This window comes from Jaculus jaculus, chromosome 16 (genome assembly GCF_020740685.1).
Source record: "Jaculus jaculus isolate mJacJac1 chromosome 16, mJacJac1.mat.Y.cur, whole genome shotgun sequence".
NCBI lineage: Eukaryota > Metazoa > Chordata > Mammalia > Rodentia > Dipodidae > Jaculus > Jaculus jaculus.
In genome coordinates, this window is record NC_059117.1 from 74,649,288 (window position 1) to 74,661,976 (window position 12,689).

Consider the following 12,689-nt stretch of genomic DNA (forward strand, 5'->3'; position numbering starts at 1 on the left):
AGCAACCGAGCAGCTGGTGGGAAGAATGTTTTCCTTTTGGCTTACAGTTTTGAGCCAAAGCTTCATGATGGCAGGGGACAGCATGGCGTGAGCAGATTGGACACCACCTCTGCCACAGCTTGTGGAAACTGCAGCAGGAGGGTGAGCTGAACTCTGGGAGGAGGGAGCTGGCTTAACATCCTAGTTCTGCCCCCAACAACACACCTCCTCCAGCAAGGCTGTACCTCCCAAACGGCCACCAGCTGGAGACCAAGCATTTATGAGTTTATGGTGGACACCTAACACACACCACCACACATAGAAAGAACCTATTTCTAAGAAACAACAACCAAAAAACAAAACCCCCAACATGAATTTGGTTTGACATGGATCTGCACAAGGAAATAGGAGTCCAAAGATGCTGGAGTAGTTAACTGGATAGAGAAGTGCCTAGGAAGTGAAGGGTCAACCTAACAAGGTTGGTATGTGTAGATAACTCTTGGCATTAACTTCTTGTCTACACTGACAAGAACATGCTGAAGTAAGTCTGCTACTTCTTGGTGTAGGAAGAACTTCTCACATATGCTTTTATCTTCTGATTTTTGGAAGAAAAAGGAGAGAATTAGATATTTGCTCTGCACTTGCTAATTGTTTTCCAAGCCTCTTCAGCCCTTAATAATCCTATGCCAAGTGGCAAACTTAGGGTGGTATATTCTGAACTTCAGTAGAATGTTACTGAGACAGCATTTCTGGGTGCTGCGTTTTTCACCCTTAAACTCTCACCTTTTTACAGGGGATGTAATTGTCAGCGTGAATGACACCTGTGTCTTGGGACACACCCATGCGCAAGTTGTGAAAATATTCCAGTCCATCCCCATCGGCGCCAGTGTCGACCTTGAACTCTGCAGAGGTTACCCGTTGCCTTTTGACCCAGATGACCCCAACACAAGTTTAGTGACTTCGGTGGCCATTTTGGACAAAGAACCAATCATTGTAAATGGACAAGAGACCTATGATTCACCTGCGAGCCACGGTAGTAAAACAGGCAAGCTGAGCAGCGTGAAGGACGCCCGGCCAAGCAGCCCCGCGGACGTGGCTTCCAACAGCTCCCACAGTTACCCCAACGACACGGTCTCTTTGGCTTCCTCCATAGCCACTCAGCCAGAACTCATCACCGTCCACATAGTCAAAGGGCCCATGGGCTTTGGTTTTACAATCGCCGACAGTCCCGGGGGAGGTGGCCAGAGAGTGAAGCAGATCGTCGACAGTCCCCGCTGTCGAGGTCTTAAGGAGGGAGATCTCATCGTGGAAGTGAATAAGAGGAATGTACAGGCGCTCACACACAATCAAGTGGTGGACATGCTGATCGAGTGCCCCAAGGGCAGTGAGGTCACGCTGCTGGTACAACGAGGAGGTACGTGGGCTGGTTTTGGTCCCCTACTTTTGAAATTTGAAATGCATTGTTTGACTTCCTATCTATCTATCTATCTATCTATCTATCTATCTATCTATCTACCTATCTACCTATCTATCTATCTATCTTTCTTTACATATAATATATACACATATATGCATACACATTCCTTTAAGATCTTTTGTGGTACTGGAAATTGAATCAGGGCCATTGCGCGTTCCACCCCTGGTCTGTCTCCCCCAGCCTCCATCATTTGGTTTAAATGCTTGCAAACACTTTCAGAATGCCTTTGATTGCTTCAAACACTCGCCACACCCGTTCTGTGGCTGGCCTTGTCTCAATGTCTCAGATCCTTCCCTGTCTTTCAATGCCTCTTTCTTCCTCTTCCTGACTTGTTCTGATCACATTGTCTAAATGAACCTCTGACACATTCATAAAATATGTTCTGCATGTCTCTATAGTGGCTGTTGGCATCACAGGCACTGTTTTCTTTTCTTTCTTTATATTTATTTATTGAGGCAGTCTCTCTGTACCCAGGTTAACCTGAAACTCACTCTGTAGTTCTAGCCTAGTGTCAAACTCACAGCACTTCTCTTGCCTCAGCGTCCTGAGTGCTGGGATTAAAGGCATGTGCCACCATGCCTAGCCTTCTATTTTAAAACATCATTATTTATTTCCAAAGAGAGGGAGAGAGAGAGAGAGAGAGAGAGAGAGAGAGAGAGAGAGAGAGAGAGAGAGAGAGAGAGGGAATGAACATATGTGAACCAGGGCCTGTAGCTGCTGCACACGAACTCCAGATGCATGCCGTACTTTGTGCATCTGGCTTTAGGTGGGTACTGAGGATTTGAACCCAGGTCATTAGGCTTTACAGGCAAGTGCCTTGACTGCTAAGCCATCTCCAGCTCCAGACCCTCTCTTCTTCTTTCTGTCTTTATTCCTCTTTCAGTAGGCCGTAAGTTCCACAAGCCAGCTTAACACACCTGACCCCGTCTACACACTGATACCCGTTAACCCTGGCAATTAACACCTCTGACTCTTTCTTTTTAATTTGGGAATTATTAACTCAAAGAATTGGGATAATAAGTTCAGAGACATGAAGGTTTCTTCTTTCCTCCTTTCTCCTTGTCTACGCCTCTGCCTCACGTGCGCTCTGCACACGTCACACTGAGAAGCACTCTGCGCTCTGCCCGGCGTCCACCTCTGGGCCTTTAGGACCGCGCTCAGGGAGACCGTCAGTCTCCTCACTCCTGCCAGCAGAGCGCGTTTCTCACAACAGACTTAGGTCCTGGGGAAAGAGGCCAAGCGCAGGGCTCACAGCATAGCAGCCAGACTTGGGCACTCGAATGAAGTCAAGTCTCACTGGGTCCAAGCGGAGGGAATCTGCCATCCAGAGCAACTGGGCTGTGAGTCAGGGCCCACTCAGCCTTCCCGAGCCCTTCTAAAACTGCTGGGCAGGTTTTTTCTTGGGGGGAAAACGTTCCAGTCGAATTTCTGCACCTGGACCACTTTCCCAGATAATTGGTTCTTAAGTGATGACCCAGATGTAGGAGGAAATAACTTAAACCCAAACATGATGGTGGCAGCGATGATACTTGGTTCTCACAGACGAATCGGTGCTTCGCAGAGGGCTCTCGTGCCCATGCATGGCACCTTTACCACTTCTTTGGGCTATGGGAAGGTGCCAGCTCATGGAAGGTCTGAGGCACCCTGCCCTCCCCCTCCCGTTCTGCTCCTGTGGCACTTGCTCTGGTGCTCTGCCAACTTCGCTCTGAGCCATCTGACTTTGCATATTTTTCCTTGCCTGTGGCTGGCCACGTGGAAACTTCTAAATAGTTGTTGACCGATCAGGCACATCTCAGCTCCAGCTTATCTCCTCGGTGACCTGCTTGCACTTTTGTTCTAGTGCTGAGTCTTCCTATCAGGTCAGATTCACTGTGTGTGGGGGTGGGGGGTGGATGTACTGTGTGCAAGTGTGTGTGTTGATATCCCCCCCCCCCCCGGTGTGCACACATACAGAGGCAAGAGTGTCAGGGGTCCTCCTCTGTTACTCATCCACATATTCCTTCAGAGAAAGTCTCTCGCTGAACCAGTGGCTGTTTTTAAGTCTGTCTTGCTGACCAGGGAACCCCAGTAATTTTGCTGTTTCTGCTCCCCAAGGGACTGAGGTTACAAGTATGCATGCACTTATGTATTTATTTGAGAGAGAGAAAGAGGAAGATAGAAAGAAAATGGCACATCAGGTCCTCTAGCCAGTGCAAGCGAACTCCAGACGCATGCGCCATCTTGTGCATCTGGCGTACATGGGTGCTGGGCAATCAAACCTGGGTCCTTAGGCTTCATAGGCCAAGTGCCTAACCACTAAGCCATCTCTCCAGCACCCCCTTTTAAAAATTATTTATTTTTGAGACAGAGAAGGAACGAGACAGATAGAGGAGGAGAATGGTGTTATTTACTTTTAAGAGGACCAAAAAGTAGAGCCTTGTGGCAGTCTGTCTACTAGCTTAATCCTCATGGTGATGAATTTGTCTGAAATATCCAAAAACTGTTAACAGTCACAGAGCCCCTGATGTTCACTCTGTCTGCCATCTCTCTTCTGAATCCTCCAGACTGCCTTTCTGTTGATGCTTTTCCATTTTATAACATTCACATAGAAAGACCCAGAGTGGTGACCTCATTCATCAGCATCTACGTGGTCTGCCTCAGAACCGGAGTAATTTAGTCACATAACATCAGCCATCTTTAAACTTTTCCGTCGCATGCCTTGTGTTTGATTTATGTGCAAGATGGGAAGTTTGCGCATCTGCGGTTGGAGAGCCAGCACTATCTGCTATTAGTGTTTCTCAAAAGCCTGTAGATGGATTTGTCTGTTCCGTGCTTAGTTGTTCACGTGTGTTCTGCCGCCGTGTCTTCCCTCTGTGTGGCCAGGGTTTAAGGAGGAGGTTTGGTGGGGAAACAGGACAGCAGCCTGGTGGGTGAGACAGTGAATGGCCACTTTGCTGAGTCCTTCCACGTCAGTCTCGTTTCTGTCATGGCTCCTGGTGAGCAGAGTGGTCAATTCATTAAGTCCACACCATTCATGCTTTGTAGAATAGGTCCTTACTCTCGAAAAAAATTGGATGTTTGTATCATGTTTTCATTCCTAACTCCCAAGTTCATTTTTGTTTTTAAGAGTTTATTTATTTGTTTGTTTATTAGAGAGAGAGAGAAAATGGGCATGCCAAGGCCACTAGCCACTGCAGACAAACTCTAGCCACATGCGCCACCTTGTGCATCTCCCTTACATGGGTACTGGGAATAGAATCTGAGTCCTTGGTCTTTACAGGCAAGCACCTGAACTGCTACGACATCTCTTCAGCTCCACAGTTTATTTTAAAAATATGTTTACTGATTTATTTGAGAGAGAGAAAGAGAATGAGAATGGACATGCCAGGGCATCTTGCTGCTGCCAATGAACCCCAGACGCCTGCACCACTTTTGTACATCTGACTTTATGTGGGTACTGGGGAACTGAATCCAGGCCAGCAGGCTTTGTAAGCAAGCGCCTTTGACCACGGAGCCATCCTCCAAGCCCCCAAGCTCATTCTTATTTGTCCTTGTTAATCACACTCCGGTTCATTTCACTTTCCCCATAAGGATGGAAATCAGCGAAGGCTGAAATACCTCGTGTCACTTTCTGGAATCAGGTCTGGAGTGGCCAGGGTTGTCTGCCCACGCACGCTCTGGGTTCCTGGGATGGTGGCAGGTCTCTTCCAAGGCCCTCTGCAACGACAGCACCCCGGCTGCCGCTCTCACGGTTACTGGTTCAGCAACCCTCTTCCTGTGCCTGTCTCCTCGCCGTCACCATGTGTCCTTTCCTCCTCCACGCTCTGCCATCCAGTCAAGGGAGTGCTTTGAACTGACTTGAAAATTTTAACGCAGCATCTGCAGTCAGAAATCCGTCACCCTGCACCAGCAGGACTCTACAGGTTTCTTTGAGATGTTTTTGGAAAAATAACTAATGATTAACAGTGGTTTTGTTTATTGTTCTTGCTCCATAAAGGTCTTAAGGGGAGCACATCCTATATAAGGCATCCTATATAAGGAGGCCGGCACCCGTGTCTCCTGTGTACAGGTTTCACACCTTTAAGGAGCTAGAGGGTTAGAGAGACAGCTTAGCGGTTAAGGTGCTTGCCAGTGAAGCCTAAGAACTCATGTTTGAATCTCCAGGTCCCACGTAAGCCAGACACATGGTGACACAAGTGTGCAATGTCACACATGTGCACAAGGGAGTTTGTTCGCAGCAACTGAAGTCCCTAGCGTACCCATTCTCTCCCTGTCTCTCTCTCTCTCTCTCTCTCTCTCTCTCTCTCCTCTCTCTCTCTCAAAAATAAATTTTAAAAGTTTTTAAAGTAAGCTTGAGATGAGACATGATTCCAGCTAAAGAGATTTTCCCTTGTGATAGTGGAGAATGTATGTTAGGCTTTGGAGAGGGCATGTATGGGAAAGAGCCGAACAGCGGTTGTCAGGAGCCAGCCCCCGAGTCCAGCTCTGTTGTCCCTAAGCCATGGAATTCTGAGAGCAAGTGAACCCTCTTGTCCCCATGTTCATTTTACTACCTAAAGGAAGGAGAGAGGGAGGGAGGGAGAAAAAATAGAGTGTTTTGTACCAGAGAATCTTTGGGGCAGCCCCCTCTAGCCCTTACTTGCTGTGTGAACTTGAACATGTCACTTGCCTTCTCTCAACTTAGTTCAACATAAGAAACAATGCAAATGGTTCTTGTCTCATAAGCATGGAGTCCCTTGAGGTATGTGAAGTCTTAGCTCTGTGTCTAAAAGAGGAAGTTGAGACCCTGACTGTTCCAGTGATAACATTCGAACCCAGGGTTCTAAGTTCCATAGGGTACACACATGACCACTATACAATACAGCCTCTCACCTTAAAAGCAGCAGGCTACCCTAGCAACATCACCGTTGGATGTGGTTCACACACGGAAACCCCCCAAGTAGCGTAGTTATTGAGGAATGCATCGCATGCATAGAGGGATGAACAGGGCCTGAAGTCCACAGGCAGGTTGATAGCACCTAATTCTCGTTAACATTCACGGATACTTTCTGCTGCATTTCGTCGCCATCCATCCACGCAGGAAGAGCAAGGTGCAGTCTCAGCCTAAGCACCTCATTGGCACTGGCTCCGCGCATGGGTGTGAGCGTGCCTCTCGTATGCATTTTCTTTCCATTTTGAAATGATGCGAAGCCATGGCAATTAGAACCCTAGTGGGCTGCCCGCCTGAGAGTTAAACTGGGTGATCAGGCGCCTGTCTTCTTTGCCCTCTGGTTTTGGACTGGAGAATGAAATGCAAATTGCACCACTTAAGTGTTTGACTGCCGGAACGCTGTCTCGCGCTGGCGGCAGAGCTTCTGGAACATGAGTTTAGGTGGCGTAAGGAGTGGCATCCTAACAGCGTTACGTTCTGCGTGCTCCTGCCAGCCAGCGTGCCAGCCCTCCCTCCTCGGGATCCCTGGCCTTGGACTTCGCCCACCCCATGCCTGGCTTCCACCCTGCACCATCTGCCACCCCACCGGGCCCTGCAGTGGCCTCCTCGAGAGGTCTGGGGTGGCTTCTAGCTACATGGAGTAACGGCAGTCCTCACAGCCAAGCGGCCTCCAAAGGGCTGTGTCAGGACCTGCCACTTGATATTACCAGATAGCCTCAGGCTTTCCTTCCTCACATCCTTGGCCTTGGCTCAGAGGTCTTTTCATCCAACAAGCCTGCCCTCACCACTCCCATCTAACATAACGTAGCATCCCTTCCCACACCCTCAGTTTCCCTCTTGGTCCTTAGACACTGTTCCTTCCTTTCCTCTTGTCTGAAGACCCCAGTGCTTGTCTGAAGTCATGGGTATTACTAATACATACATACATACTATATATCTATGCATGTATATATGCACATGTTTCTTCCTATGCATACTTATGATAAAGTTAGACTTGTTAAGCACATTAAGAGAGGAACAGTAGCCAAAAAGCCAGATTATTAACAATATGCTTGCTACTCTAACAGCATGCAATTCAATACCGTGAAGTGCTGATTTCTGGAAATTTCTACATAATACTTTTATAGACGCTATAGGCCAAGCTGACCTGGAAACTCACTCTATAGCCCAGGCTGGCCTCAAACTCACAAATGCACAGTGATCCTCCTACCTCAGCCTCCTCAGCACTAGGATTAGAGGTATGCACCCCCATTCCTCGGCACTAGGATCAAAGGTGTGTACCCCCATTCCTCGGCACTAGGATTAAAGGTGTGCACCCCCATTCCTCAGCACTAGTATTAGAGGTGTGCACCCCCATTCCTCGGCACTAGGATTAGAGGTGTGCACCCCCATTCCTCGGCACTAGGATTAAAGGTGTGCACCCCCATTCCTCAGCACTAGGATTAGAGGTATGTACCCCCATTCCTCGGCACTAGGATTAGAGGTGTGTACCCCCATTCCTCAGCACTAGGATCAAAGGTGTGTATCCCCATTCCTCAGCACTAGGATCAAAGGTGTGCACCCCCATTCCTCAGCACTAGGATTAGAGGTATGTACCCCCATTCCTCGGCACTAGGATTAGAGGTGTGTACCCCCATTCCTCAGCACTAGGATCAAAGGTGTGTATCCCCATTCCTCAGCACTAGGATCAAAGGTGTGCACCCCCATTCCTCAGCACTAGGATCAAAGGTGTGCACCCCCATTCCTCAGCACTAGGATCAAAGGTGTGCACCCCCATTCCTCAGCACTAGGATCAAAGGTGTGCACCCCCATTCCTCAGCACTAGGATCAAAGGTGTGCACCCCCATTCTTTAGCACTAGGATCAAAGGTGCGCATCCACATTCCTCAGCACTAGGATTAGAGGTGTGTACCCCATGCCCAGCATTATTTATTTGTGTTGCTGGGAGTTGGACTCAGGACTTTGCTCATGTTAAGCAAGCACTAGACCAACTGAGCTCCATCCCCAGGAAGAACTTAATTCTTTTACCTTCTTAAGTGTTGAAAATAATACTGTTATTTTACTCTTTCTCTTCCCTTTATACCTTTGAACAGAAGAAAAATCTGACAGGAAGGGCAACTTCATGGTTAATAGAGTTCTTTTTTAAAAAGTATTTTTTTTATTTGCAAGCAGAGAGATAGGGAGAGAGAGAGTGTGTGTGTGTGAGAGAGAGAGAGAGTGTGTGTGTGAGTGTGTGTGCATGCATGCATGCACGTGTGCTTGTACCAGGGCTTCTAGCCATTGCACATGAACTCCAGATGCCTGCTCCACTTTGTGCATCTGGCTTACGTGTGTGCTGGGGAACCAACCCCAGTCATTAGGCTTTGCACGCAAGGGCCTTAAGTGCTAGGATATCTCCAGCCTGAGCGCTTTAAAAAAAAAAGTTCAAGATGATTGTTGCAGTCAAGTCCACATTGCTGGTAGAAATCACCCAACCAAGAGCAGCTTGTGGGAAAAAGAGGTTTATTTTGGATTACAGACTCGAGGGGAAGCTCCATAATGGCAGGGGAAAACAATGGCATGAGCAGAGGGTGGACATCACCCCCTGGCCAACATAAGGTATACCATAGCAACAGGAGAATGTGTGAAACACTGGCATGGGGAAACTGGCTGTTACACCCATAAGCCCACCCCCAACAACACACTGCCTCCTGGGCATGTTAATTCCCAAATCTCCATCAGCTGGGAACCTCGCAGTCAGAACACCTGAATCAAACCACCACAATGACCAGACGGTCTTAACCATCAGTTCTCTCCTGGCTCCTTATTTGCAGTTTCACATACGTTGTAAGGGATTCAAGAGGCATGGAACTTGAGAGCATACAGTGCCCGTGCTTGGGGCAGTCTTTACTCTTGGGTCCCGGCACAATCTCATCAAGTTTTCAAAAGGACTACCGGACCTTCCTTACCTATGATGAACCTGAAACTCTAAGTATGGATCAGTGCCTAAGGAGGTCAAGTTGAACCATTGAACTATAAAAACACAAGCAGAATTCTTACATATAAAATAATGTCTCATCGGACACCAGAGCTCCATGAAATGTGCGTGGCGCTGTCATGTCCTTGGTGTATTTGCGGACATGGTCTCTCTAGCCAATCCCACTGCTTAGGTTTCCTTGTGCAAGTGGAAGTTATGGCCTCTTGACAGACCTGCTGTGATACTCAGTATCTTCCTTATTGTTAGAAGTTGTTCAAGTCAAAATTAGCCAACTTCTAGCACGTTCACAGCACCACACAGGACAATGCTCACATTTGCTATTAAGGAGCCTTCTGGCCTTTATTAGTAATGCAGTTTGAAGTGGTTATTTTGGTTTATTGCTATGGTTTAAAGTCATCAAGGATTTTGTTGGTGAATGTTTTATAGAATGTTAGGTCGCATTTGCATTTGGGATGACTTACAGCAAGATACGATATATATATATAAAACAGTTTCTATTTTGGTTGTTTTGTTACATAATGCATAAGAATCACCCCTCCTTTTCATGTCTTCAGGAACCCTAGTTTTTCAAAGTACTTTTTCTCTTAATATAAATTTTTAAATTTATGTGTATCCACCTATGTGTTCTAACACATGCATGCAGTTTGAGATCACCAGATGACCGAAGGCTTATTTCTGTATATTCATAATGCAAAGCACTGACACTGCAAGCTTAGATATTCTCCCCGCAAAGCGAGCGGCGTCCCCCCCACTGAAGGTAAGCATGAGTCACCAGGTTGTGTGCCTATGGGCGCTATTACACACACTATGTGTGGGCTCTGTCGCTCTCAGCAGAGGACACAGGTGCCTCCTCACCTTTCTGGCAGTGCACTGGAATTCACTGGCTTGGCTGGTGGTCAGTGGGGTTGCTACTCTGTTCTCTATCCACAGGACTAAATATGAAAGTAAAGAAATTGATTTGGGGTCCCTTCTGATGGGAGCATCTAATTTACCATGCGTGTTGGGTGTCGTAGGCGTCGGAATAGAACAGCATCACCGACGGTTTCTCTGAGACAGGCTCTTGAACTTTTACCATCGGGGAAGGAGGGAACAGGCAAAGATCCAAGATGCCCAGGATGGTATTGGGCAGAGGAGGGGCTGTGAAGAATGGGAATGGGCAGTGAGGCAGGGGCGAGGGGAGAGCACAGAGAACCGTGGCAGAGACTCTGAACTAGAGATGAGGACCTCGGCACCCAGTGTCCTGGGGCAGAGGGATGTCAGCTTCGTGCAGCGCAGGTGCATGCACTTGCCCACGTTTGGGGGTCCTCCTGATAAGAAGGGCATGTTAGGGGAACAGGAACCGAGGGGGCAGATCTCCTGAGATATTGCCGAAGTTCCAGTGAGGTCTTGACACCTCAAAGCAGAGTGACTGTCAAGGGTGGGCAGGACATGTGGGATGTGTTAGGTAGAGGGCTTGGAGCTGGTAGGTTGATTGTAATAGGTTTGGCAGACCTCAGCAAAAAGCCAGATTTCACACGTTTCAGGCTTTATGAGCCTTACAGATTACAGTAACAGGTGAGTTGATAACAAACAGAGTTTCCCCCATGTGGTAGTTTCAATGTATGGTCCCATAGACTCGGATGTTTTATTAGAATTGAGTTTATAGGCTGGAGAGATAGCTTAGCACTTAAGGCACTTTTCTACAAAGCCTAAGGATCCAGGTTTGATTCCCCAGTACCCTCATAACCCAGATGCACGTGGTGGAGTATGCACCTAGAATTCGTTTGCAGTGGCTGGAGGCCCTGGTTCCCCGTTCACTCACACACACTCTCTGTTAAATAAGTGGAATACTGAAAATAGTGGAGTTTACATCTTCAGGCCCTAGCAGGCAGTTCCTGCTACAGGTGGCATGTCACTGGGGTCAGCTCCTAGAGTCAAGCCCTAAGGTATGTCACTGGGGCTGGATCCGAAGTGCAGCCCCAGGGTGTGTAGAGAGGAGCTTCGAACTCTGATGGTCCGAGCTGGCTTGCGTTTCGTGGTGCTGACTGGCTGCTGGCGTCTCTCTGCTTGGATCTGTGCCACGGAGCCAGCTTCTTCCACCATTGATGGAACTACCCTGGACCTGTAAGCCTGAAATAAACCTGACCCTCCCATAAACTCTGTCTGGTTGGATGTTCATTCCAGCCACGTGGGGCAAATTACAACACCCGAAAATATCATGTCCATTTTAGGCTGTAATTTGGTTGACACCAGCTAAAAGAAAGAAAACGGGATTACTCAAAAAAGACCTCTCAACTTTGTGTGTGTGTGTTGGTGGGGGGGTGCTCATGTATATGTGTGCATGCGCACTCAGAAGCCAGATGATGACACTGGACATCTTCCTTGGTCACTTTCCCTGTACTCTTTGAGGCAGGATCGCTCACTGAATCAGCTGGACTGACTGGCCAGGAGCCAAAGGGATGCCCTGTCTCAACCCCTTCAGCTAAGGTTACAGGCACCTACCGCCATGGCTGGTGTTTTATGTGTGTTCTGGGGCTCCACTCAGATCGTCACAGTTGGCATGGTAAGCACTTCACACACAGGAGCCACTTCCCTGCCCATCCCTGAATTTTTTGTCAGCATCTTTATCAAGATTTAGACACCAGAAGAGGATTACGTGACGGGACCAGGGTTCCTTCTCAGAAACGTTAATTGTGAAATGCCCATCAACATGCAAGAGAGGTACACAGGGGGCTCTTGTCTAATGTCTGGGGCAGGGGCAGGAAAACTGGACATTTAACCGCTGCTGTTATATCATTGAGTGTTCTGTAGATTGCCATGATACTTTCCTAGACCATGAAATCAATATATTGAACTGCAACTGGTAAATTTTTATTTAAAGTGAAAGAGAATAGAAAACATTGGAGTACATCACACTCAAGAAAAGTACTTTTCTTCACAAAAATGTTAGTGTGTTTATACACACCTGCACATACATGTAAATGTATGAGCACATGAATGTGTTATGAAATCTGTGTCCCCTAGTGGATTGGACTTACAGGTTTGTCAAGCACACACATCACTAGATCCCCGAAGCTGGATGAGGTGACTCAAGACCAGAACAAAAGGTGATGGAAGAGGCCCAGACAGCCCTGAGGCCTCCTCATGCAGTCAGCCTGAGGAGACGACCCAGCCAGCAGGGATGAGATAGGTGTGGAGAGGAGAGAGACCAGGAAAATGAAAAGCAGATATCATAGAATCCGAGAGTAGAAACAGGTCTAGGAGGCATCGGGAGGGTGCAGGCTGCCTGTGGCATGGGTGACCTCCTGAGCGTAGCTGTGGGGTGTTTGGAATCTGCTCAGTCTTGGTGGCTGGGGAGAGGAGCAAGGC

The 12,689-nt window shown here is 47.9% G+C and overlaps 1 protein-coding gene across 11 annotated transcripts in view; it reads left to right on the forward strand.

The window, feature by feature from the left end:
• The window catches only part of Magi1 (membrane associated guanylate kinase, WW and PDZ domain containing 1), a 620,496-nt gene that overhangs the window by 548,897 nt on the left and 58,910 nt on the right, over nt 1–12,689 (forward strand). For all 11 annotated transcript variants that reach the window (XM_045135556.1, XM_045135552.1, XM_045135550.1 and 8 more), the window contains one exon: nt 773–1,393. In XM_045135556.1, coding sequence (XP_044991491.1) covers nt 773–1,393 — 621 coding nt within the window. The remainder of the gene's footprint in view (nt 1–772; nt 1,394–12,689) is intronic.